The sequence below is a fragment of the Martes martes genome (assembly GCF_963455335.1).
Source record: "Martes martes genome assembly, chromosome: 17".
Taxonomy (NCBI): domain Eukaryota; kingdom Metazoa; phylum Chordata; class Mammalia; order Carnivora; family Mustelidae; genus Martes; species Martes martes.
Window position 1 is genome coordinate 17,065,812 of NC_137905.1, and position 25,281 is coordinate 17,091,092.

The following is a 25,281-nucleotide window of genomic DNA, read 5'->3' on the forward strand; positions in this document are numbered from 1 at the left end:
GTCCTGGATTCCGAGCCAGCGCCCTCGCAGGGCCGGAGGAGAAGTGACGCCGCTGCCGGAAGATGGCGGCGACAGCGACAGTCGCTTCGTCAACTACGGAGCCTGCCACAACGACGGCCACTGCCGCAGCTCTCGGGGAGGTGGAGGATGAAGGGCTCCTGGCATCGCTGTTCCGAGACCGTTTCCCCGAGGCCCAGTGGCGGGAGCGGCCCGACGTGGGCCGCTACCTCCGGGAGTTGAGCGGCTCCGGGCTGGAGCGGCTGAGGCGCGAGCCCGAGCGCTTGGCGGAAGAGCGAGCGCAGCTGCTGCAGCAGACGCGCGACTTGGCGTTTGCCAACTACAAGACCTTCATCCGAGGCGCCGAGTGCACCGAGCGCATCCACCGCCTCTTTGGCGACGTGGAGGCGTCGCTCGGCCGCCTGCTCGACCGCTTGCCCAGCTTCCAGCAGAGCTGCAGGTGCGGCGGGCCTGGCACTAAGGGGGGTTTTAGCAACCGTAATAGCTGACATTTATGATGAAAGAAATAAGTAGCACATAGCAGTTACCATGGGTCAGGCGCTCCTCTGAGCACTTTAAAAATCCAGTTAAGCTTCATAACAGTTTTCGAGGTAGGTACTGTTATTCCCATTTCATGTATGAGGATTTTGAGACAGCTTGGGGATTATCTGTGGGCACTTGGAAGCTAGTAAGTTTCCAAGGCAGGATTGGAAAACAGCAGCACGTCCCTCCCTCACAGGACTGTTGTGAGTACTAGAGAATCCATGCAAAGCACTTATTGGGTCTGACATAGCTAACATTCTGCGGTCGCCAGCTATAATCTACACAAGCCGACCGTCCAAAACTTTGAGAGAAGGCTGACAACGAAATCCTTTCATTTGGAGGCAGCAAAAATTATCCAAAAAAATCTCTCCTTTTTATGCCATATTCTGCCTCTTTAGGCCTCAGTCTACTATCCTTAATTCTACCTTTCAGCCTTTCTCGATAAAATTTAAGTTTTGAGTCTTTGGATATTTGACAATAGCTTCTGTACCCTTCCGCCCGCGTTCCTATATAGGGGACTTCATAAAGCAGGTCTCTGTAGTTATGGAGAAGTGAAGACTGTGGAGTTATAAGTGGAACAACATGCTAAGAAAAGATGAAGAGGCCGAGGGAACTTGAGGGTAAGGTTATAGCTTCTAAGCTGGTTAGTGATCACAAAAAGAATAGCTATTATTAACATTTACTGTGTGTCAGGTTTTGTGTTAAATGCTTTATACACATAATCTCATTTAATCCTCACATACTTATGAGGTGGGTCCTACTACTATTTTACCAATAAGGAAAGAATTCAGAGAGCCTTAGTACTTGCCACTGCTAGTTAAGTGGCAAATCTGGGCTCACAGATTTTTATCATTTATTAATTGTGTGATCTTGGACAAGCTGCTTAGCCTCTCTGGGATTAAAGTTGCCTCAAGGGTGATAGTACTTACCTCACAGGTTTGGTGTGAAGATTAAATCATAAACCATCCAGCTCACTGTCCAGTTCATCATAAATTCTTGGTAATTGTAGCTAAGTTTTGGATGTAGAGTAGTGAGCAACCAATATTCTCCTGTCTGTTACTAGGAACTTTGTCAAAGAGGCTGAGGAGATCAGCTCCAACCGCCGGATGAACACCCTGACTCTAAACCGGCACACGGAAATCCTGGAAATCCTGGAGATTCCTCAGCTAATGGACACCTGTGTCCGGAACGGCTATTATGAAGAGGCCTTGGAGCTTGCAGCCTATGTTCGCCGACTGGAAAGGAAATATTCCTCCATCCCTGTCATCCAGGTAGCCACACTGCCCCAAAAGGACACATACTGATGTTCTTATAATCAGTAATTCTGTGGTTATCACTGAACCTTTAGGCAGAAACCTTAGGGAAATTTTGCATGTTTTATTTAGGTTTCTGGCAGCCAGGCAGGCTTGAACATGAAACATTCATTCATTCATTCAACTGATAAATATTAATCATGTGCCAGACACTGATCTAGGTCTTGGTGAGACAATGACACAAAGCACAGAAGGTCCTAGATTTCATGAATGTAAGCGGATAGTTGGTAAATAAATAAATAATATGATCCTTTCAGATAATGGTAACTGTCTGAAGGAAATAAACTAGGGAATGGGTAGGAGACTAGGGTAGGTACCCTAGGTAGAGTGGTGAGGAAAGGCTCTGCTGGAGAGATAATATTTAAACTGAGACCCAGATGATGAGAAGGAACCAGCCACACAAGATGTGGGGAAAGAGCAAACCAGAAAGTGGAAAGACCAGGTATAGCAGTCTGAGGAGGGAACAAGTTGGGAGTGTTTAAGAAATACAGGGGTGCTTGGGTGGCTCAGTTGGTTAAACAACTGCCTTAAGCTCAGGTCATGAACCTGGAGTCACAGGATCGAGTCCCGTGTTGGCCTCCCTGCTCAGCAAGGAGTCTATTTCTCCCTCTGACCCTCCTTCCTCTGGTGTGCGTGCTCTCTCTCTCTCAAATAAATAAATAAAATCTTAAAAAAAAAAAAGAAAAGAAAAAAAAGAAAAAGACAGCCAGTGTGACTGGACTGCAGTGAGCAGAGGGACAGAATTAGAAAGCTGGTGAAGCAGGACAACTAAACAGGGCTTGTAGGCCACAGTGAACACGATCTTTGTTGGTAAACCTGTACACATCAACTTTAGGAAATCTTCATATCAGGAAAGCAGTGGGAATGTTGATCTCCAATATTCAGAGGTAGTGGACTGGGTTCCCGGAAGTGTCATTCCCACTGTGATGTGACCGACTCCCTATATTGTCAGGGCATCGTGAACGAAGTGCGCCAGTCCATGCAGCTGATGCTGAGCCAGCTGATCCAGCAACTAAGAACCAACATCCAGCTCCCCGCCTGCCTCCGTGTCATTAGCTTCCTCCGGTGCATGGATGTCTTCACTGAGGCTGAGTTGAGGGTGAAGTTTCTTCAGGCCCGAGATGCTTGGCTCCGTTCCATTCTGACTGCCATCCCCAATGACGATCCCTATTTCCACATCACAAAAACCATTGAGGCGTGCCGTGTCCATCTGTTCGATATCATCACCCAGTACCGTGCCATATTCTCTGATGAGGACCCATTGTTGCCCCCTGCCACGGGTGAGCACACTATAAATGAAAGTGCCATCTTCTATGGCTGGGTGCTACAGAGAGTCTCACAGTTCCTGCAGGTGCTGGAGACTGACCTTTACCGGGGCATTGGTGGTCGTCTAGATTCTCTGCTGGGTCAGTGCATGTACTTTGGGCTGTCCTTCAGCCGGGTAGGGGTTGATTTCCGGGGCCAGTTGGCTCCTGTTTTCCAGCGAGTGGCCATCAGCACTTTCCAGAAAGCAATTCAGGAAGCAGTGGAGAAGTTCCAGGACGAAATGAATTCCTACACCCTCATCTCAGCTCCAGCCATCCTGGGCAGCAGTAACCTGCCTGCTTCTGTGCCAGTCACTCAGCCGGGGACCCTGCAGCCACCCATGGTACTCTTGGATTTCCCCCCGCTTGCCTGCTTCCTCAACAATATTCTGGTTGCCTTCAATGATCTGCGCCTCTGCTGCCCTGTGGCCCTGGCACAGGAAGTGACTAGGGCCCTGGAGGACGCTCTTGTCAAGGTGAGCACATTCTGCTGGCTCCCTCCTGGGGCTTTCTTTGATAACAGGTGGCCAGACTTTTGTAAAAAAATAAATCAGTCTGTGTGATATGTGGTTGCAGACTTAGGCTTAGTGCAGTTTTAGAGACTTTTTCTGATTGAGAAGCTCTGGTTGGTCCCCCATGATGGGACCTAGACAATACATGAAGTGGCTCACCTGTAAAAATGACTTGAGTAATGTGTTAGTTTTCTCCTGCTACATAACAAACTCCTACAAACATAGCAGCCAAGATAACATAGTTATTGTCTCCCGGTTTCTTTGGATTGGGAGTCCTAGGTCCTCTGCTCAGGATCTCACAAGGCTACAGTCAAGGTGTTGGCCAGGCGGCAGTCTCATCTGAAGCCTGGGGTCTCCTTTCGAGCCCATTCATGTTGTTAGATCTCTGTTCTTTGCAGTTGTAGGTTTAAGGCCCCCAGGTCCTAGAAGCCACCTCCCTTCATAAAGTGTGGCTTTCTGATTCAGGCCAATGGAGAGCAACTCTCCTGGGTGAGTCTCTTTTCTTGTAGGGAAATCCTCAACCTTTTTTTAAAAGGCTTATCTGATTAAGTTGGGCCCAACCAGGATATCCCTTGATTAATTCAAAGTTAACTGATTAGGGATTTTAATTGCATCTGCAAAATTCTTCACCTTTGCCATATTAAGTAGGGGTTAGAAACAAGCCACACATTCTGCCTGCAGTCAAGGGGAAGGGATTACACAAAGGCGTGGATACCAGGGGTGGGATTCATAAGAACCATCTTAGAATTCTACACAATACAAGAAATACTAAAACTAATGATATCCTGCACATCTTTTACATATTTAAACCTTTAGATAATGGGATGTGTCTTATGACTTAGAGCATCTTACAATTGCTGTCAGCGAGGTGGCAGTTGTGACATGGTTATATAAAATCTTTCTGGGCCCAGCTCTCTTACTCTTGGGCTTGCCCACTTTCATATCTCAAGAGTGTAGTTTTTGCTTTAATAAACTTTCCCACTTGTGTTACTCAAAAAAAAAAAAAAAAGAAGAAGAAGAAGAAGTTTGTTAATGCCCTCCTATAAGAGGAAGGAAGCATGAGCACTGAAACTTTGTAGTCAATGAAATTGAGGTAATAGTAGTGTGCTAATATTTATGTAGAACTTACTCCATGTCAGGTCGTGTTCATTATACTTTATACCTATTGAGAACTGATCCTCACAACCCTAAGAGGTAGATCCTGTTGCAGGCCCTACTTTATAGATAAGGAAACTGAGGAACAGGGGGGCACAAAGTGTTTAATCACTTGGAAGTCACAAAACCAGCAAGTGGCACAGCTAGGACTTGAACCAGGAACGTCAGCTAGGTTGCTCTGTTATTTTTATGTGGAACTTCTTTTTTAGCTCAGTGTTCTTTTAAAATTTTTTAGTGGTCTAGCTTCCTGGAACCTCAGAAGCCTTACTCAGTAAAAATATTTTATAGTTTTGCCTCATTTTCCTGGATCCGATATCGTTCTGGTCCATCTCCTGTAGGAATCAAGAACCTTGATGCTCTTCCACTGGAAGTGGAAAGTGTGCCAGTAATGAAACAAGTTGGGTTTGGGTCAGAAGTACATCAATGAAGTGAAAGAACTGTGGAGAGACCACAATTCTGAATTTAAACAAGACAGTAATATAATGTACTGTTTGGAATGACTTTCTTTATGAAAACTTGAGGGCTGCATATTTGTGCTTAGTTTCAGGTACCACTGATGGTGATAGTCTAGTGACTGATGGTGCCCCTGTCTCCTAGGTAACCAAAACAATCCTGGCCTTCCATCGCGCAGAAGAGGCTGCTTTCAGCAGTGGGGAGCAAGAGCTCTTTGTCCAGTTTTGCACTGTCTTCCTGGAAGACCTTGTTCCTTATTTAAATCGCTGTCTCCAAGTCCTTTTTCCACCAGCTCAGATAGCACAGACCTTAGGTAAGAGAAAGGAGGGGAAAGATCTTGAAAACTACTGTATTGATATAATTCATATACTAAATAATTCACCCATTTGTAAAATTCATTGTTTTTTTAGTAAGTATACAGAGATGTACAGCCATTACCACTGTCCAGTTTTAGAACATTTCCATCACCCCAAAAAGAACGCTCCTGCCCAGTGTAGTCATTACCCAATCCCAGTCTTAGCCCCTGGCAACCACTAATCTGCCTTCTGTTACAACAGATTTGCCTTTCCTGGACATTTCATATAAATGAAATAATACAGTATGTGTGTATCTGGCTAAGTGGAAGAAGCTAGTTACAGGAGAACCACATATTGTATGACTCTATTAATATGAAATGTCCAGAAAAGGTATTTTGAAAAGATTTTTTCCAATCTGTCTTCATTTCGCTGTGTCCACTTCACTCTGTGCCAGGAGTGAAGGCTGGGGGAAACAGAGCTTCCCTTTGGGCAGTCGTCCAGTGGCCACACCAGCAGAGTGGCTCTTGGCAACTTTCCCCCCAGCTTTCTCTTTGGGCCTGGCACAGGGAAGCCAATGCCTTCTGAGGTTCTCTTGGCTCTTAACTCCATCAACCCTCCACTGTGTTGTTCCAGATTACCTTCAAAGTCTCGCTTTATAGTATAGTTTCTTGTCCCAAATCACAAAAATGGCTTTCACTGTATGGCATTGTGGAAATTGTGTCTGTTACGTCCTATAAGGTTTTATTTTTCCCCTGGAACACATCAATATTTAAATTTGTTAAACGTTTTTTCTATTTCACTTTCTCTACTTCTGGGTCAGGCATTCCACCCACTCAGCTCTCCAAGTACGGAAACCTTGGGCATGTGAACATCGGCCTCGTCCAGGAGCCTCTTGCCTTCCTCCTGCCGAAGAGAGAGCTGGTCCTCTGTCTAGATGACAAGGAGCTGGTGCCGGAGCTCGCAGCGCCAGCAGCCGCCGCCGAGGAGTCAGGCATGGAACCCGCCGCTGCAGCTCGCTCTGAGGATGCGCAGGAGCAGGCGGACTCCGCGGAGGCGCCGCCGGCTGAGGCCCCTGATGCGGACTCCTAAGGGGCGGGGCGGCCAGCGCTTCCTGCCGCGCCCGCGGAGAGGTGAGGCCGGCCTTGGAGAGCATGGGGCAGCCCCAGGGGTTAGGCTGCGAAGGCATTCGTGAGCGCATACGAAAGGGGGAACCTCTATGCGTCACGCTTGCAAACGGTTGATTATACATAAAAACACGGAATTCAACAATAAAGCTGCTGACGTAACGGAGGTGCGCTGCGTTGTAGAGGCCGCCTTCGCGCTTCCGGAAGGCGCGCGGGAACTCGGCTTCCCGGCGTCCCCCGCGACGGAAGCGCTCGCCTACGGGGGCCGGGGAGGGCGGTGGGGACCGGGACGATCTGCCCGGCGCACCGGGGACCGAATGGGAGCGCGGCTGCTGCTGGGGACGCTGCTAGCGCGGGCGCGTCACTGCTTGGGACCAGGCCCATCGTGGGCAGGGAGAGCGGCGGGCGGCGGCGCCCGGGCCTGCAGTTCAGCGCCCACCCGGGACAGCCTCGAGGGCCCGGCGCGCCGGCGGTCCTACTGGCGCTACGTGCGGCGTCTGGTGCTGGGAGCGCCCGAGCCGCCCTACCCGCGCGTGTGTCAGGTCGGCGACCCGGCGCTGCGGACCGTGGCTTGCCCGGTGGAGCCGGCGCAGCTGGCGGGGCCCGAACTGCAGCGGCTGGTGCAGAGGCTGGTGCAGGTGATGCGGAGCCGGCGCTGCGTGGGCCTGAGCGCTCCGCAGCTCGGGGTGCCGCTGCAGGTGCTGGCTTTAGAGTTCCCCGAGGCGCTCTTCCGCGCCTGCCCGCCGCGCCTGCGCGAGGCCCGCCAGATGGAGCCCTTCCCCCTGCGCGTGTTTGTGAACCCCAGCCTGCGGGTGCTAGACAGCCGCCTGGTCACCTTCCCTGAGGGCTGCGAGAGCGTCTCTGGCTTCCTGGCCTGCGTGCCCCGCTTCCAGGCCGTGCAGATCTCAGGTGCTGCAGGGGCAGGGCGGTGGCTTTGGGGTGCCTGGGTAAACGCGTGCGTCTCTTCCCCTCTGCCCATGGAAGCGGCGACCTCTGGTCCTATGTAGTTTTCGCAAAGCTCCAGTTAAAGTGCAGATTTGTGAAGTGCAGGCTCAGCGAAGCCTGCCGGCAGAACCCTGCAGGGGACGTGATTCAAGACTGACCGATGGGGATGGGGGCTAGTGTGACAGCAGAGACAGCTTGTTAGGGACTTGGCTTGGGCTGGGAACGTGGCCTAGTTCCGACCGTACCTCACTACTGTGTGCCCTCTCCCTGGCTGTCTCACACACGTACCCTTTTTACCCAATTGGATCCGTCGTGGTGGAATGGGAGAAGTGGGACCCAGTTTTCCCTAGGCCGAGATGATGAGCCGTACATGTTTGTCATACCGCAGGATATCTTGTGGAATGTGATTTGTTGCTGGGGTTGGGAAGATTGCTCCTCTTGAGTAGGCCACTTGGTCCAGGTCAGAAAGTAAGTGGTATCCCTTAATTTTATAGTGTACCAAGTTGAAAGACTCTTAGGAATTGAAATAAATCAGCAGTACTTCAGAAATGGGAGGAATGTTTAGAAATGAGGCACCTTTTAAAGATCATTCCTCATCTCAGCCCCACAGTAAGTCCGGCAACCTATTGTCAGAGTTAGAGCCACATTGAATACTTGGTAATGCGCAGAGTTGAGGCATCTTTTCTGGGAAGAATAGGGGCTGCTGTCTACATTCTCTTCTCATGTTGCCTTCTGTGAACAGCCAAAGGCAGGGAAAAGGTGAGCAGATTAAAAATGATGCGGTTGAGCAGATCCTTAACCAGGCTATAACTTACTTTGCAGGGCTGGACCCCAAAGGGGAGCAGGTCATGTGGCAGGCGAGCGGATGGGCAGCCCGAATCATCCAGCACGAGATGGACCACTTGCAGGGCTGCCTGTTCATTGACAAAATGGACAGCAAGACATTTACAAACGTCTACTGGATGGAGGTGAATGACTAAATTTTTTCTGCTGCATCTGAGGATTCTGGAAACCAAAACACAAACACTTGGGATTTGAGCTGGGGATGACTTGCCTGGTATCAACTTGATACTGGTTTGGTCTGACAGAAAACAATGAATTGCCAAACCAGGTTGGAGGAATATATCAAAAATGTTTGCCCTGAAATCAGCCATGGACAAAATAATTGCCTTCAACTTGAGAGGAAAATGAACTCCCCCGAAAGAGTGAACATTTCCTGATGATTTTGTATGGTAATAATTGGGGAAAATAAATAACCACTCTTAGTAGACATTATTTCATAGACCTGTATAATCTACCCCAAGCCAAGATTTGATAATGACATAGTCCCTAATATCTGAAAGCTTTGTTTAAAAATGCAGGTTAAGACTGTGGTTGACCATCTTCACTGAGTTCTTATTTTTAGAGAGGGCTTGTATGTGTCTTACCTGCAGAGTCCTTTGCCTTGAACAACAGTTTGCTTGTATAAGTAAAACAGAACAGAATGGTCACAGTTCATGAAGTGTTTAATGACGGTATTAACATAAATGAGTACCCACACATTTTACCAGGGTCACAAGTTTTGGGTGATGATTTCCCTGCTAAGATTTCTTGGGCAGCTGCTGTTTGGCTCATTCTTTTGGTGGAGCTCATGGGTCAGGGCTAGGGGAGGGATGATAGTTGAGGAAGCAATGAACCTCTTCCTGTCACAATTAGAAAAGAAACAAAGCAAAACTTGTGCTTCCTGGTCACAATTATTTTTGGAAAAATAAATTAGCATCAACCTGACCAATGATTAGCCTTAAGATACTGTCAGACCTTTGCAAGATGTAAAGGAACTTGTTTCTCTAGATACTGGTCTTGCCTCATTTTTATGTTGAATTTTGCAACACAGGTACTCTTACCACAATCCTCAAAATCCTGTTACCCATGTAGTCAGTCCAGTAAGTTGTTTAGAAAAAACTTGTTTTAAACAGTAGTTAACTAAACGGATCCAGTATGGCTTTCTCTAAACAGACCACCCTCTGGGGCCCTACAGGGTCAAGCCAAAGGTAACTGGCTCTCTCTGCATTAAACTTTGGAAGGGAATAGGAGCCAGCACTGCTCCAAGGTCATGTTAGATATTCAGCCACTGGGGAGGTGTGTGTACTAAAAACATGGATCCTTATGAAAATTGGAAGTCAGTGACCCTCCTTTCCTTTTGGACAATGTTCCTAAGCTCCTGCAGGGTGGCTTCAGAATATTCTGATGCTTCCTTACCTCGCTCTGAGGTTAATGTCCTTACAGATGCCTTTGTAATGTAGATTGGTAACATCTGCCTGCAGCTTTCTGAGCTGGGGGCCTGAGAGTATGTGGCTGCTCAGAATGGACCTTGGAGAAAACCTGAAATTCTGTATTGCTGACAACAGGAGGTGTACTATTGTAAGCAAATCCACCTAGGAGGATTTGTCCAACTAGCTACTACAGCCTAAAGCCACATATCTGCATTTCTAATAAAACGTCACCCACCTCAGGGAGATGTATCAGCCACAATAACCACACTCACAAATCATCTTGAGCTAAGGAACGTTTCAGAAGTCAGCTACCTTAGAAGTCAACTACCGAAGTGAAAGCCAAGGTAGACAGAAGGTTTGGGACAGAATTCCCAGGTAGGGAGGAGTGAATTTCAGAGTTAGCTTTTAGGGGAGGAAATGCCTCTGTACCTGTGAGCGGTGTTTAGCATGGATGGTGAGGGCACACCATCAGTTTGCAGTGACTTCAGCCTCACATGTGAATAGGACAGTCATCACCCTGCATCCTGTCACTGGTGATGGAGAGGCATGACATCTGTGACAGCCGCGACCAAAGCTGTGAAGATGAACCCCAGCAGCCTGTTTCTGTTAACCCGTGACTTGTCAAGGTGTCTGAGCAATAGAAAGGAAGATTTTAAAAATAAAGCAAGCAAGGACCTGATTCAAGTAAAGGTGGCTGGAGGTAGACTAAGAAAACACAAGTAGCTAAAAAGAAATCGTACGAGCAGGGCAGTGTCCTGTGCTGGCTTCTAGTCCAGCGTTCACAAACAATAACTGCTGGCTGAGGGCACATAACTAAAGTGAGAGCCCTGGGGATTCCTAAGTGACAAAGATGCCAGCTATAGTTGCTGCCAAGGGGTCACATGGTATTGAGGCAGCGCTGATGTACCCACACTGGAGAGGAGCACTTGGGCCTGAGGCTTCAAGGAGCCCAACAAAAAGTTGTCGCAATTCAGCAGCCATTCCTAACCAAATCAAAGATCACCACGGTGCAAGGCTACTGTGATCTAAGAGTCGGCCGCAACATCAGTTCTGGACAGTTTGGGTTCTGGTAAGACCTGGAGCAATGATCACGGTTTTTGGAGTAGGAGGGGAGCTAGAGGAGCCCGAGGGCAGGCCTTTTGTGTATTCATCCGCACAAGTCAGGCCATGTGGGGATGGGTGAGCTGGAGAGAGTGTTCTGCCTCTGAACAGGGCAGCCCCCCGCTCAGCTGTGGCTACAGGTTGCCTAATCTCCCAGAAGCCAGAAATCTGAATTTTTACATCAACTCTTGATTTTTCAGTGTTGGCAGCAAGCCAAACCAAACATAGCTACAGGCCACGTCTGGCCCACAGGGTCCAGGTGCTGCAGGTGCAAGGCCCTGGGTGGGGGGAGGATCCGGCCAGCCTGACTGGAGAACGGTGGGAACTGCGGCAGTTGGCAGTACCCTTGTCTGATGAAGAGCACAGAGAGAAGAGCAGGGGGTCTTTCTCATGGAAGCAAGCATGGCCTTCAAGGAGCCCAGATAAGAATCAAAGATGCGATCACTCAGGTGGCTCAAGAGGGAAAGGATTTATTAGCCCGTTTCCAGGGCAGGGAGCCAGGGGCAGTGGTGGGGGTGTGGTGGTCTCACATTCAGAGGGAAGAAAAGGCAGCAGTAAAACCCACCTGACTGCCTTCACTCATTCTGATCTACACAGCTTTGTGCTCACAAAAACCATCCTCTTGTCCTGCAGAGAGGACACAGGGCCTGGGATGCTGACCTAGGAGGTTGGGAATGGCTTGGTTTGACTCGTGGTCTTCCAAGGCAGGGAGTAAAACTTGGGTTAGAAGGGACAGGCTGAGGGAGCTGCAAGCCGTCCTGAAGGTCTACAGCCCCACAGTGCGGGCTGCTCCCACCCCTTGACGCTTCCGGGAGATTTTAACTTTATTTATAAACAAGAAAATCCAAGCAGCATTAATTTAGGGGAACAAAGAAAGGTTTAAAAAAAAAAAAAAAAAACAAAAAAATACAGAGGGGCAGGACAAGGAGTTGGTGAGCATCCAGAAGAAGAGAGAGGAAGGAGGAAGAACCAGTATTCCACCCGGTGCTGAATGTGCTTCCGCGTCTCTGCGGCCAGGGAGGCCCTTCCTTCCTGCTCCCCAGCCGGCAGCCAGACAGCAGAGGGGACGCCGCAGTGACGTGAAGACGAGCCCTGGAGCGCTGTCTGGCCACTGACGTGGGGAGTGCCGTGGATTTATTACACCAGTCAACCTCCCACCTTCACCGTCACCAAGTGAAGAAATTTTTAACTCTCCTGTCCAAAGTCCTCTGAGAATTTCTTCACTTTCAGGAGGTCATCTGCATTCACGGTGGGCCGAGTGGTGGCCAGAGACCGGAGCATGTCCGACTGCAAAGACAAGGGCACGAAGCTGAGGAGGAGCCAGGCCCAGGTCCTCAGCCTCTCTATGTCGCAGACCCATGGGGTCCAGCAGGAAGAAGCCCCCAGCCCCAAAGGCAAAGCTCCTTCTGGTTGCCTGGTGCCTGCATGCATGTCTCCCGTGCCAGGACCGTTCTTCCCTCCAGAGGCGGCTCGTGTCGTTCCCAAACAGGCCTACTTCTTGTCTGAGAGAATTCAAACTCCCCTCATGTCTTAACTGCTGGGAGAAGCTCGTTCTGACTACACACCCGCCATACCAGCCACACTGACAAACACTTGCCCCACACGACAGGCAAGACCATCTGGAAGACCAGGACGAGGAGGGGGGAAGACTAGTCCCATGAGGCTGCCTGTGCAGTGACACCAAAGCCAATTGCCAACAGACACTCGCTGCCTCCTCCTGGGCACAAAACAAACCAAACCCATGGAATGATGTAGTCATGCCAGAGGGACTTTATTCTTACTGAATAAAATAAAATGCTCATGCTATGGCCTCCATCCTGGGTCCCCGCTGAGTCTAACAGCAGGAGCCCCAGCTACCCAGAGCCCCAAAGGCCATTCTCTGTTTCAGAGGAGCCACAACAGCCCAGGACAGGGAAGGGGAGAAGCCCATTTTTTTTTTTTTTTTAAGGAGAGAAGCCTATTTTTATTTTCAGGCCCAAGACCCCAGTTTTCTGGGCTCTGTGTAGTCCCTCTCCCAGCTGGCCACTTACCATGCAAACCACAGGCTCTAAGAGTTTGTCACCAGGGACATCCATCCAAGTCATCTCCATGGCCCCTGGGTCCCCTGGTGAGCATGGGGTCAGGAGGTCATCGATCATAACGCTAGGGTTGGTGCGGGAAGGGCCACAGACCTGAAATCAAATAGGAGTCAGGCTGCAGGGGCTCCACCTCGATGACTGGGGAAGGGATGGGATGCCTCAGATTTCTGAGTCCTGAAGAGAAGGTAGTGGGAGAGGATGAATGCGTGCCTGGCTTTCTAGGTCATTAATCAGTCTGAGAAGAGAATGACTCCTTCAGAAGTCTCAGGCTGGCAGTCAAAAGTGGCTCACGGTAGGATTCTGGAGGTTTGTGGTCAGCATGTTTAAGGCACTGTTCTCCAGAACCGCGATCTGTGGCCTGAAGTGTCTCAGTATCTTCCTCTTCCTCAGTGACTCCATCAAATCTCACCACAAATGTAGTGACATCAAAAATGTTCTTCTAACCACAGTCTGCTTTATTGGCAACATCCCCCCAAATATCCCCAAGGCTAATTCCCTCACCTCCTTCAACTCTTGACTCAGATATTATCTGGGGTGGCCTATCCTTTGAGAATACAACCTGCCGTGGGGTGTCTGGGTGGCTCAGTCAGTTAAGCACCTGACTCTTAACTTCGGCTCAGGTCATGATCTCAGGGTTGTGAGAAGGAGCAGGGGGTCGCTTGGGATTCTCTCTCCCTCTGCCCCTCCCAACTCCTCTCTCTCTCTCAACTAAATTTTTTTTTATTATTTAACTTTTTTTTTTTTAAAAGATTTTATTTATTTATTTGACAGAGATCACAAGTAGGCAGAGAGGCAGGCAGAGAGCGGGGGAAGCAGGCTCCCCGCTGAGCAGAGAGAACGATGCGGGGCTCGATCTAGGACCCTGAGATCATGACCTGAGCCAAAGGCAGAGGCTTAACCCACTGAGCCACCCAGGCGCCCCAATTTTTTTTTATTATTAAAAGAATACAACCTGGGGGTGCCTGGGTGGCTCAGTGGGTTAAAGCCTCTGCCTTCGGCTCAGGTCTTGATCCCAGGGTCCTGGGATCAAGCACCACATCAGGCTCTTCCCACGTCGGGCTCTCTGCTCTGTGGGAAGCCTGCTTCCCTTCCTCTCTCTGCCTGCCTCTCTGCCTAACTGTGATCTCTGTCTGTCAAATAAATAAATAAAATCTTTTAAAAAAAAAAAAGAATACAACCTGCCCACTCAACTCCGAACATCAGAAACACCAGACTCCATCTCCTGCCCTGTCTTCCCCCTCATCACCCTTTAAGAAATGAGTATCTCCTCAACTCCTGTAGGACAGGGATTTTTGTCTGGTGTGGTCCCAAGTGTCTCCCCAGGTCCTAGAACAGCACCAGGTGCACAGCAGGACCCTTGGCAGACACTTGACACAGATACACTGTGTGACAGGAGCTCCGCCTTAGAGCGAGTGATTCTGTAACCGCTGATTCTTCAGACACTGAGTGGGGGCCCCACACACGACAGCACAGCGCTGACTGTGGAGGTGGCAGAGGTGACTGGCATGGGGCCATGACCTCTGGCAGATGGTCACATTCACACAGGAAGAACAACAGGCAAAGAGAGAGCAGGTGCAACCCCAGTCCGTGGAGCCAGAGGGCTCACGTACTTGTCCTTGGTTCTCCATGAGACCAAAGAAATGTCCCCTGAGCAGCCAAGGAACTGGCAGGGAAAGCTGGCATCCCCATTCCTGTGACGCTTTCTGGACAACTCCTTGCTGGCCCACTCACCTATTTTTTTTAAAGCAGGCTCCACACCAGGAGTGGAGCCCAACGTGGGCTCCCAGCCCTGATCAGATCAAGACCTGAGCTGAGCTACGAGTTGGCCGCTTCACCAGCCGAGCCACCCAGGCGCCCCTCCACTCACCTTTTTGAAGTGTGTCGCTGACTGAACTTTTCTGACCGGCTGCATGAGGGAGTCCCGCACGATGATGCTGATGTCGGCACCCGAGTAGCCTTCCGTCTTCCGGGCCAGCTCGTGGATGTTGGCCTCCGTGAGGTTGTGGGGAGTGCTCCCCAGGTGCAACCGGAACATCTGGGCTCGGGCAGCCTCCTCAGGCAGCGGGATGTAAATCCTCTTTTCAAACCTACAGAGCCAAGCACGCGGCAGGACTTGAGAAGAGAGGGCGTAACAGTCTTCGCGGAGAGGGGTGCTGGGGCCCTCCAGAAGGTGGCTTCACTGAGGACTCTGCTCACCACACAGACACGAGGCGGCCTCCAGGTAAGCGGAGGCCGTCTGCACCCACAGCCGCAGCGGCAGGAGACCACGGGCACCGCAGCGGGAGAAAGACCTCGGCCCCCCGCACCTACCAGGGAAGACTCACCTCCTTCTAATGGCTGAATCCAACACCCAGGGGATGTTGGTGGCACCAAGAACCAGAGTCCCGTCGTTGTTATTCCCCACCCCTGTGGAGAAAGGGAAACACAGACACTGATTCAGAACACCTGCAAGGACAGGAGCACCTGGGGGAAGCACCTCAGGGGCCTCTGTGTTCCGATCTGGGGCCAGCCCCGTGCCCCCACCTGCAGGGCCCCAACCGGCTCCGCTGGGCCACGAGCCTTCTCTGAAGCCCTGCCGGCCTCGGGAAGGACAGAAGGCTGGCGGCCAAAGGCCAGGGCGACCTCTCTGCAGGCCTGTGGAGTCGGAGCTGAGAAGGGCTGCTCTGACATCTCCCCTCTGTCTTAAGGATCATCAGACCCAGCCGCAGCTGAAGAAGTTACGACGCGCTGGGCTGGCTGCAGGCGGACCGGGCCCCGGGGAGGGCACGCGGTGCTGGCACGCACCCTGCATCTGGACCAAGAACTCCGTTTTGATCCTTCGGGCGGCTTCGCTCTCGTTTTCATTGCGGGACCCGCAGAGGGAATCCACCTCATCGATGAAGATGATGGAGGGCTTGTGCTGCCTGGCCAGCTCGAACAGGTTCTTGACTAGCCTGTGAAGGTAACAAGTGGGGCTGGGATCAGGATGCCCGCACACATCCCAGCCAAAGGCCCGGTCACTGCTTCTCTTTGCCTTTCCCACAGGCAGGTCAGGACGCCCGTCCTGCCAGAATTACAGATCCTCCGGCAGCACTGTGCCATGAGGAACAGCCAGCCCTGGCGACAGCCCCACTCATTAGCTCTGGATTTAGGACAAGTCATTTCCCCTCCGCTCAGCCTCGGTGTCATCCTCTGCAAAACGGGAGTCGGTGTGGAAAATAACTGAACCACATGAAGTCCCCAACAGAGGACACCCGGCTGACACCCAAAGACTGGGAGTGCCTTTGCCTTCCCTTCACGAGGACTCCTCTCCCCAGCGCGCCCGTTCAGTCTGGGCAAGCTCTGTCAGGACAGTGTCCCACCCAACAAGCTAGCAGGATTCCCCTCCACTGGCTCCTTCTCCATGATCCCCAACAGCAGTTCCTCTGGGCGGTGGCTCAAGGGCAGGGAAGCAGGGCCTGGCAGCTGACTTACTTCTCACTCTCCCCCAACCACTTAGACATCAAGTCTGAGGAGGACACAGAGAAGAAGGTGGAGTTGTTGGCCTCTGTGGCCACCGCTTTGGCCAGGTAGGATTTCCCTGTACCAGGGGGTCCAAAGAGCAGTATCCCTCGCCAAGGTGTACGCTTGCCTACAACAAAGAATAAACTGAGGTGAGCTTCCTCCTGACTGGGGAAAGGGAACAGAAAAATTCTACAAGACGACTGATTCTAGAAGCAAATGAAGAAAGGGAACTGAATTACCTGCTGAGAGCCTGCTCCTAGCCCTGGCTCATGACCCCCAGAACTGTGGATATGACACTGGCTACCACTGGTTCCTGACCCTACTCACCCACTGGGAGTCAAGTCAAAGTTCTAGTTGCAAAGGTGTTCCTGACACCAGAGAGGAGCCAAGGAGCAGACGGCTGTGATGGGTAGACCCTGGGGCCTCTCTCCACCGAGAGCCCTGAGAGGGAAGGTTGGGCCCTCACCCCCTGAGGGCCAAGAGAGCCGAGTGGCCACCTGCTCCTGGACACCTTCCGAGTGTGAGCCCTGCGCTGGGTTCCTCGGAAGCCTGCTATTTTTCCATTTGGGCCTAAAGTAGCTCAACTCTTACCTGTGAACAAGTGTGGGAATTTAATTGGCAAAATGACAGCTTCTTTGAGGGCCTCCTTGGCCCCCTCCAAGCCAGCCACATCATTCCACCGAATGTTGGGCTTCTCCATCACAACAGCACCTGCAAGAGGCAAGTAGAGCCTTCAACCTGGAGCCCGACTGATGAGTGTGAGCCGACCCTCCAGGGGGCCCTCGCCACACACCCCTACCCCCACCGCCGTTGGTGGGTGAGCCTCTTACCCATCAGTTGTTCTTGCAATTTCTTTTTCTCTGGATTATCCCCTTCGCTGTCACTATCACTGCTGGGGAAGGACAGAAGATGACAGGCTAAAGCAAGAGGCAGTTGGCAAGAAGGCTCTGAGAGCAAGGCCAGGCTCTGGCTGCTGGCCCAGTGGTAGAGAGCCACTTGCCCTGCTCAGCAGTGGCGAGGGACCTCAGGGAGCCTCAGACCACCTGTAATTGACACTCCCCTCCGCATCCCCAGGAAAACACTCCCATGACCCATCCTTGTTTCTTCATTAATGGAGTAAGAACAGAGATGTGTGTTCTCTCCAGAAGGCTGGTGAGGGTTATACGCTTTGGCTGGAATTCAGGAGCAGCTGGGTGGGCAACCAGAGCTGTCATTGGCCTTTCACACAGATTCACAACCAGACAGCAAGTGGCTGTGACTCAGAGAGGAGGTAAGGTTTAAAGCGGGGGACCTGGGAAAGGAACAAGGTCACAGGTCTCACCCCAGGGCCAATCCCTAATGGGTCCTAAGTGATCAGCCATCCTCAGAACTCTTCCAGCCCCCCCAAAGATGCTTCACCTCCTGCCCCCTCCTCTTCCCTTCCCAGAGTATGTCTGGCTCTCTGGGGAACCCTGTCCATCCGAGGACAGAGCCCATCAGCTCTGGGGGGAGCGGCAGACACACCACCCACCTCTCTCCTGCCGCATGACCCTCCTGCCTGGGCCCACCCCCTCGCCTCCAGGACACCACTGGCCATTATGCTCAGCTAACTGGACTCTCTGTGGTGGGCAAACCACACACGAGGTGAGGGGCTGCCGAGCAAACACCGGCTTTGGGGTGGGACACAGAGGCCCTATGTGTGGGTCCAGACTCCAGCGGGTGCCAGCTCTGTGATCTGGGCCATCTCTTCTGTCAGATGCAGACAGTAACTCCGACTGTCACAGCAGCTGGCACTTCTTCCATCCTTACTGCCCCCCACGCTTTACTTTCGGGCCTTGACCCGCATCATCTCATCCCCCCTTTAGAGCAACACTGGGCGGGAAGGAACGTTATCTTTCTTCTACAGATGAGAAGCCTGGAAGCACAGGGGGTCATGGCACGCGTCCATGATCACCCGGCTAGGAAGTGGCCGCGGCGGGATGTACCCTGAGAGTCTGAATGTGGAATCCAAGGCTTGTAACTTCCCTGCTGGCTCGCATTTCACTCACAGCTTTTCTGTGCGGATCCAACCAGACACCGTTCATGGAAATATTCAGCACCAGGAATGGCCGCAACACAGAAAAAGGGCACACGCTCCTGGGGTCTCTGGTCCCGGCAGGGGTCCCCCACTCCTCTGTACTCACCCCTTACTCTCACTCTGATTTTCTTTGACTGGCTTCTTGCCATGCTTCTCTTTGTTCCGTAAATAATCCTTCAGCTTCTCTGCCCGATCTAGGTACTGCATGCACTTGGCTCGAATGCTCTCCTTGGCCTTGTCGCTGTGTGCCTCATCTGCAAAAGGGGAAGTGGAGAGGGTGTGCCCACCTGCTCCCGCCGGCCGGCGCTCTTCATGCGATCGGCAGGCGGGCTGGGCCCTGCGTGACTCACATTTGATAGCATGTAGGAAATACTCCACGGCATGCTGGTAGAGCCGGAGGGCCTCCTCATAATTCTTGGCTTTATCCTCTTCCGTGGCTTTCGTCACCAGATCAATGGCTTTCTGGAAAGGCGAAGCAAATACCTCAGATACCTCAGTGCTTCCCAAGAGACCCAAAAGCCCTTGCGGTCCCAGGGCAGCAGGAATCCTGCAGATCTGTTAGATGCACACAATTATGTCGGCCTATTTTGCCAACATCAGCTAGAAAGATGTTGAAAGGGAGCTTTAAAAGACAGCCATCCCTCTTCACAATACACTCATACAGCTGAAAGCAACCTCCTTCTCAATTTCACTCTGGATTTCAGTAAGTGGAAACCTGACCAAGTATCTCAGGTTAGGGCTCAAGGGGAGAATCCACTTTCTATTCCTTGCATCAAGGGAAAGAAAAGTGGCCCTGGACCCAGCGCGTGGAGCAGGGGAAACGCCAGAACCAACTGCTTGGTGTGCTGCTCAGTGTGAAGGCCAGGAACCGCACTTGCCCTCAAAGGCCAGAGACGAGCCAGCCCTGAGTTCTACCAGATCCTCCTACTGGCCCAACCCGCTTCTCTGTGGTGAAAAGAGATGGTTTTCCTAAATTTGCTCCTTAGGGAGGGGATGCTTAGACACATGGATCAGTATACCAGTAGTTTTTTTTTTTTTTTTAAGGTTATTCTTTTTTTTTAAAAATTTTTTTTTAAAAAGATTTGATTTATTTGTCAGAGAGAGAGAGTGCACACAAGCAGGCAGAGAGGCAGGCAGAGAGAGAGGAGGAAGCAGGCTCCCTGCCGAGCAAGGAGCCCGATGCAGGACTCCATCCCAGGACCCCAGGATCATGACCTGAGCCGAAGGCAGCAGCTTAACCAACTGAGCCACCCAGGCGTCCCTACCAGTAGTTTTAGTAAGAAAAGTGCTTGCTGGCACACAGTTAAGTGTCTGACTCTTGGTTTTGGCTCAGGTCATGATCTCAGGGGCGTCCAGCTTTGTGCTCAGTGGGCAGTCTGCTTGAAGAGTCTCTCCCTCTGCCCCTCCCCCACTGGCATATGCACACGCTAAAATAAATAAATCTTTAAAAAAAGAAAGAAAAGGGCTTGCTTACTCCAAAGACATATATATATTGCCAACTGAGGGGAACGGTCCTCTGGAATCTTCTAAGAACTCTGTGAGGGTATTTTTGTGAATCTCACAATTCCTGGAGGCCTGTGCTCTAAACTCAACTCAAAGCACGCTGTATTTTCAAGCAGCTGCCCTACACCTACATATCCAGTTTTAGAAACCGTGGCTTCACCAGCCCAGGAAGCATTACCAGAATAACCCTCCTCAAGCTGATCGGCCCTGGACATGAGGCTGGCAGATCCCACCGTGTCCACACAGTTCCGTCCACAGCAAACAATAAACCTCCTGACCAGCTCTTGGCCGGGCTCAGGCATTTGTGCAGCCCTTCCTCCTCTGAAAGTCGGAAGTCTCAGCAAGACACGGCTAGCTCTACAGAACTGATGGGCGGGAGTCGGTTAGGCCAAGATGATGATAAATGAACTCACCAGGTTGAGGAGATGAGGAAAGGTGAAAGTGTTGGCTACTATTTTCAAGCTCAGCTACCTCCATTACCTACAAAGAGGGAATGGCCAGGAGCCCAGAACCTTCTCGGATGATTAGCTTAAACACAAGCTTCGCAGGTCTACTCTCCCCCGACCACCTGCTCTTCTGAGGAGACAATGGAATGAGTTCTCCTGTCCCTGATGGCTTCTCTTCTCCAGAACAAACATGACCAGTTCCGTGGACTTTTTCACTCTACATGCCTCCTTGCTTGGGTCTGTCCTTTGGAAAGGCAGGGCTCAGAACAATACTCGAGGGATGCTCTGCTCCCCTCCCTTCGAGATACTTTACTGATTAAGGTACCTAAGAGCACATTAAGTCCTCCTGGCAAGTGCATACAACACTTCACAGGCAAGAGGCTTCAGCTGCAGTCTGAAGAATAGTTTTGCATAACACAAGGGTGAGGTGATAAATAAAACTGCCAGCCTGGTGCATCTCTAGTAACACATACGGCAAGGATGAGGGTGAAGGACAAGACGAAGGAAGATGTGCTAACAGAAGAGCTGGCAAACTGTAAAGGACCAGATGGTCAATAGGTGAGACCTGCCTGGCCATACAACCTCTGGAGAAACTACACAACTCAGCCTTTGTAGACCGAAAGCAGCCATGGAAAATACGTAAACGAAAGAGCAGGAATGTGTTCCAATAAAACTTTATTTATAGACACTGAAATTTGAATTTCATGATTTCCACGTGTCATGAGATATCTTTTCCCAGCCTTTTAAAAACAAGAAACCGACAAACCATAAAAGACTCAATCTCAAGAAACAGACTGAGGGTTGCGGGGGGGAAGGGGGATGGGAGAGGGTGGTGGGGAAATGGACATTGGGGAGGGTATGTGCTATGATGAGTGCTGTGAAATGTGTAAACCAGACGATTCACAGACCTGTACCCCTGAGGATAAAAATACATTATATGTTTATTAAAATAAAAAAATTTAAAAAAAAAAAAAAAATAAAAATAAAAAAAAATAAAAACAAGAAACCTACGACATTATGTTAAGTGAGAGAAGCCAGTCACAAAGGACCACATATTGTATGATTCCAGTTACATAAAATACCCAGAATAGGGGCGCCTAGCTGGTGCAGTTGGTTGAGCATCAGACTCCTGGTTTCTGCTCGTTTGGTGATCTCGGGGTCATGGGATCGAGCCCCGAGTCTGCTCCATGCTTAGCGAGGAATCTGCTTGAGTTTCTCTCTCCCTCAGCCCCTCCCCCTCTCTAAACTAAATAAATAAATCTTTTAATAAATGAACAAAGAAATAAAGTGCCCAGAATAGGCAAATCCATAGGGACAGAAATTATCTGAGTGTTTGCCCAGGGCTGGGAGAGATACAAGGTTTGTGGGGTTGATGGTAAAGGGTGTGGAGTTTCTCTCCGGGGTGATGAAAATGTTCTGAAAGTGTGATGATGGTTGCACAACTCTGAATAGACTAAAAGCCAATGAATCGGATACTTGAAATGTGCCAATTGTGTAGTGAGTTATAGCTTAACAAAGCTTTTATTTTTAAGATTTATTTATTTGTTTTAGAGAGGGAGAGAGTGTGTGAGCAGGGGGAAAGGCAGAGGGAGACAGAGAATCTTCAAGTAGACTTCCTGCTGTGCATGGAGCAGACACAGGGCTCCATCTCACGACCCTTAGATCATGACCTGAGCCAAAATTAAGAGTCAGAGGCTTAACCGACTAAGCCATGCAGCGCTCCTTAATAAAACTTGAACAGAAATGTAAAAACATTCTTAGCTCACAAACACTGGACAGGTGGAATCTGCAGCCAAAGTTTACAAACCCCTGTGATAACACATCAGAGCTTCTGCTGGTGGATGGTGGGGTCTGGCTTTGGACACTAGTTAATTCCTGGCCAAGCAGCCCAGTTTATTCCATGCCTCTGTTCCCACTTTTTCCTCCACCTTCAGGTGTCTGAATGCTACCCATCCTTTCTGGATCCAGCCATATGCCCCTTCTTCCACGAAGTCTTGCCTAACTCCTTCACAGGCTTTATCTTGAGCACTATGTAGCAGACACTGTGTTTAGAAGACTTTACCTGAATTACTCAATCCAGAGCCACTGTCACAACAACCCTATAGGGTATCACCCCATTTCACTGACAGGAAACCCGAAATTCCAAGATCAAGTAACTAGCCCAAGGTCACATGCGACCGAGTGGCAGAGCCAACACTGAAGCCTAGGTCTGAGGCCTGGGCAGGTTTCTGTTCGCCGGCCCAGGAGGACCGGCAGCACCTGGAGAATGGGTCAGTCACGCATCCAGGTGGCGCCGCCCCAGCACCACCAGGCAAGACCTGGGGAATGAATGAAGGGTCGCGGGCCGACAGGAGGAAATCCAAGCCTGGGGAAGGAGCGGGCACTCGTCCTAAGGGAAGCAGAAGGAGGAAGAGCCAGCAGCCCGACTGCGGGGTCGAGCTTCCCCGGCGGCGCCTGTGCGGTCCGCAGGAGGCTGATTCCCGCCGCGGTACTCGGGCGCCGCTGGCTGCACGGAGCGGCCTCGGGGCTCGGCCTGGCCGGACGGGGGGTGGGGGTGGCAGGGGCACGGGAGTTCTGGACGGGAGACGGCCCGTGGCTCCGGACGCGTGAAAACAGAAACGGGCGGAGGCGGCGACAGGGCGGCGGGGAGAGGGCCACTGGGCCGGGGTTCCGAGCAGGCCGCCCGCCCGACTGCTGGCTCGCAGGCCCCGCCGCGCCTCCTCCGGCCTCCGGAAGCCGAGCCCAGCCGCACCGAGATACCTGGAGGGTTGACGTTGTCATTTCATCTCCTGGGTCCGCCCCACACCCCGCGGCGCTGCTTGCGGCCTCAGTCCGGCCCCCGGGAGCCGAGCTGCTGCGTCGGGCGCGGGGAGCCCGGCGACTTGGCGCTGGGCGCGGGCAGGGTGGCCGCTCGCAGCCGGAGCAGAGTCGGAGGGCGAGCGAGGAGCGCGGCCCAGAGCGGTCGGGCCTGAGCCGCGCGACTGCCCCCCGGCGGCCACGGCTGGCACTGCAGGCACCGCTCCCCGCGGCCCAGGGGCGGCCCGGACTAGGGCCCGGGCGGGGCTGGGCAGGGGGCGTGTTAGGGGCGGGGAGCTCAGCAGAGGCTAGGATGGGGTTTCGAGGCGGGGCGGGAAGTGGGGGCTGCGGGGGCGGGGCCAGAGGCAGGGTGCCTGGAAACCTCAAGTCCTCAAGTCCTAGATCCTATTTCTAGTAAAACAGCGCCTGTACAACAGTTTTTCTTGCACAGTAAACCTAACTCCCAGAGCTTTGGATTTCTTATGTTTAATAGAGTATAGTAATAATTAGCATCTACCTTGTCTGGCTTTTGGGGGGAATAAATGAGCTAGCTACTGTAAACACAGTGTACCCCACACTGGGGATACAGTCTCTGTTAACCATTTTTATTTATTCTTTTTTTCTTTCTTTTTGAGAGAGCGAGCGAGCACGAGCAGGGGGAGGAGAAGAGGGAGAGGGAGAATCTCAAGCCGGCTCTATGACCAGCACGCAGCCAGAAGAGGAGCTGATCTCAGGACTCCGAGATCACGATCTGAGCAGTAATCAAGAGTCAAGTGCTTAACCGACTGAGCCACCCAGGTGCCTCCTCTGTTAACTATTAATATGATGCTGGTGGTTCAGTCTAAAGTCAGTTTTTGGTTTTGTTTTTTAGTATCAACCCTGCTACTTTTCTCTTTGGGAAAATGGTTTTCTTTTCTTTTCTTTTTCTTAAGATCTTTCTTTCCTCCTCCTCCTCCTCCTTCTTCTTCTTCTTTTTTAAGTAATCTCTACACCCAACCTGGGGCTTGAACTTACAGCCCCGAGATCAAGAGTCTCATGTTCTACCAACTGAGCCAGCCAGGTGCCCCAGGAAAGTGGTTTTCTTAAATCTCCAATGCTTGGGGGCTTTAGCCTTGTGAACTTTAGTATAGTACATCTGTGCTAGTTTCTGGGGATATAGCAATGATCAAAACAGTTTTAGGTCAGCCTACCGTTTGAGAAGAAAGATGATGCTCATCAGGAAAGATAATGTAATAAGCGTGTTGAGGCCCATGTGTGAAAATCCATGTGCTTTGTGCACATCTAACAGGCCACTTGCCCAAGACAGGTGGTCAGCAAAGCTTCCCAGGCTCAAAGCCGAGGTTTGAGGCAGGAGAAAGAACACTCCAGGTTGATGAAACAGCCTGTAGAAAGGTCCTGAGGCCCTATGGAGGCCACTGATGGAATTTGAGAAACTGGAAGAAGGCTCGGATAGGCAGAGCAGAAAGTAAGTCAAAGTGAATGGATGTGGGGGAGTTGGGCAAGGCCCGGGCATTTGGCTATGGTAGAGATTTTAGGTTTTATCCTGAGGATAGTGGGAAACTGCTTTTTGTTTATTTGTTTTTAAAGATTTTATTTATTTATTTGAGAGAGAGAGAGAGAGTAGGAGCAGCAGAGGGAAGGCAACTCCCAGCTAAACCCAGAGATGAGGCGGTGGGCCTATCCTAGGACCCTGAGACAAAACCAAGAGTCGGATGCTTCCCCAGCTGAGTCACCCAGGGGCCCTGTTGTTTTTTTTCTGAGAGGTGACTCGAGCCTTACTGTGCAGAACAGCTTGCAGGGATGGGGTGGCTACAGCATGAGAAGCTATTGCTGTAGACCACAAGTATGAAGGAAGCCTGCACAAGGGGCAGGGGCACGGAGGGACGTATACAGAATGGGGACATTGTGGAAGACAAATCATAAG

At 51.2% G+C, this 25,281-nt stretch overlaps 2 protein-coding genes and 1 long non-coding RNA gene across 5 annotated transcripts; 1 reads left to right on the plus strand and 2 right to left on the minus strand.

Annotated features, from left to right (window-relative positions):
- Nucleotides 1-28: 28 nt before the first annotated feature.
- Nucleotides 29-9,473, plus strand: COG8 (component of oligomeric golgi complex 8). Of its 3 annotated transcripts, none has more exons than XM_080828347.1 (6): nucleotides 29-457; nucleotides 1,604-1,811; nucleotides 2,806-3,633; nucleotides 5,422-5,590; nucleotides 6,394-6,703; nucleotides 8,465-9,473. In XM_080828347.1, exons 1-5 carry the CDS (start codon nucleotides 63-65, stop codon nucleotides 6,660-6,662), a joined length of 1,869 nt encoding a protein of 622 aa, XP_080684473.1. In that variant the 5' UTR covers nucleotides 29-62; the 3' UTR covers nucleotides 6,663-6,703; nucleotides 8,465-9,473. The 3 variants fall into 3 exon arrangements, with proteins under 3 accessions (XP_080684473.1, XP_080684474.1, XP_080684475.1); XM_080828348.1 differs by having other exon boundaries at nucleotides 6,394-6,564; XM_080828349.1 differs by lacking the exons at nucleotides 5,422-5,590; nucleotides 6,394-6,703 and having other exon boundaries at nucleotides 8,465-9,466.
- On the minus strand, nucleotides 4,911-6,656 carry LOC308358217. Its single transcript, XR_013968304.1, has 3 exons — nucleotides 6,429-6,656; nucleotides 6,212-6,325; nucleotides 4,911-5,585 (listed from the first exon to the last, which is right to left on the minus strand). It is a non-coding gene; the product is annotated as an uncharacterized lncRNA (long non-coding RNA).
- Nucleotides 9,129-23,580, minus strand: VPS4A (vacuolar protein sorting 4 homolog A). Its single transcript, XM_080828350.1, has 12 exons — nucleotides 23,322-23,580; nucleotides 18,963-19,074; nucleotides 18,719-18,866; nucleotides 17,387-17,448; nucleotides 17,148-17,267; nucleotides 16,527-16,683; nucleotides 15,858-16,006; nucleotides 15,398-15,479; nucleotides 14,941-15,160; nucleotides 13,026-13,166; nucleotides 10,324-12,282; nucleotides 9,129-9,324 (listed from the first exon to the last, which is right to left on the minus strand). The coding sequence occupies exons 1-11, from the start codon at nucleotides 23,340-23,342 to the stop codon at nucleotides 12,181-12,183; spliced, it is 1,314 nt and encodes a 437-aa protein (XP_080684476.1). The 5' UTR covers nucleotides 23,343-23,580; the 3' UTR covers nucleotides 9,129-9,324; nucleotides 10,324-12,180.
- Between the last annotated feature and the right edge of the window lie 1,701 nt (nucleotides 23,581-25,281).

Bases quoted from the DNA above. Each gene is read 5' to 3' on its own strand.
- COG8 (XM_080828348.1), top strand. From the start codon at position 63: ATGGCGGCGACAGCGACAGTCGCTTCGTCAACTACGGAGCCTGCCACA. The intron at 5,591-6,393 runs GTAAGAGAAAGG...CTTCTGGGTCAG, and splicing joins TCAGATAGCACAGACCTTAG to GCATTCCACCCACTCAGCTC. The intron at 6,565-8,464 runs GCATGGAACCCG...CTTACTTTGCAG, and splicing joins AGCCGCCGCCGAGGAGTCAG to GGCTGGACCCCAAAGGGGAG.
- VPS4A (XM_080828350.1), bottom strand. From the start codon at position 23,342: ATGACAACGTCAACCCTCCAG. The intron at 17,449-18,718 runs GTGAGTACAGAG...GTCCTTCCCCAG, and splicing joins AATCAGAGTGAGAGTAAGGG to CAGTGATAGTGACAGCGAAG. The intron at 16,684-17,147 runs GTAAGAGTTGAG...TCTTTGTTGTAG, and splicing joins ATTCCCACACTTGTTCACAG to GCAAGCGTACACCTTGGCGA.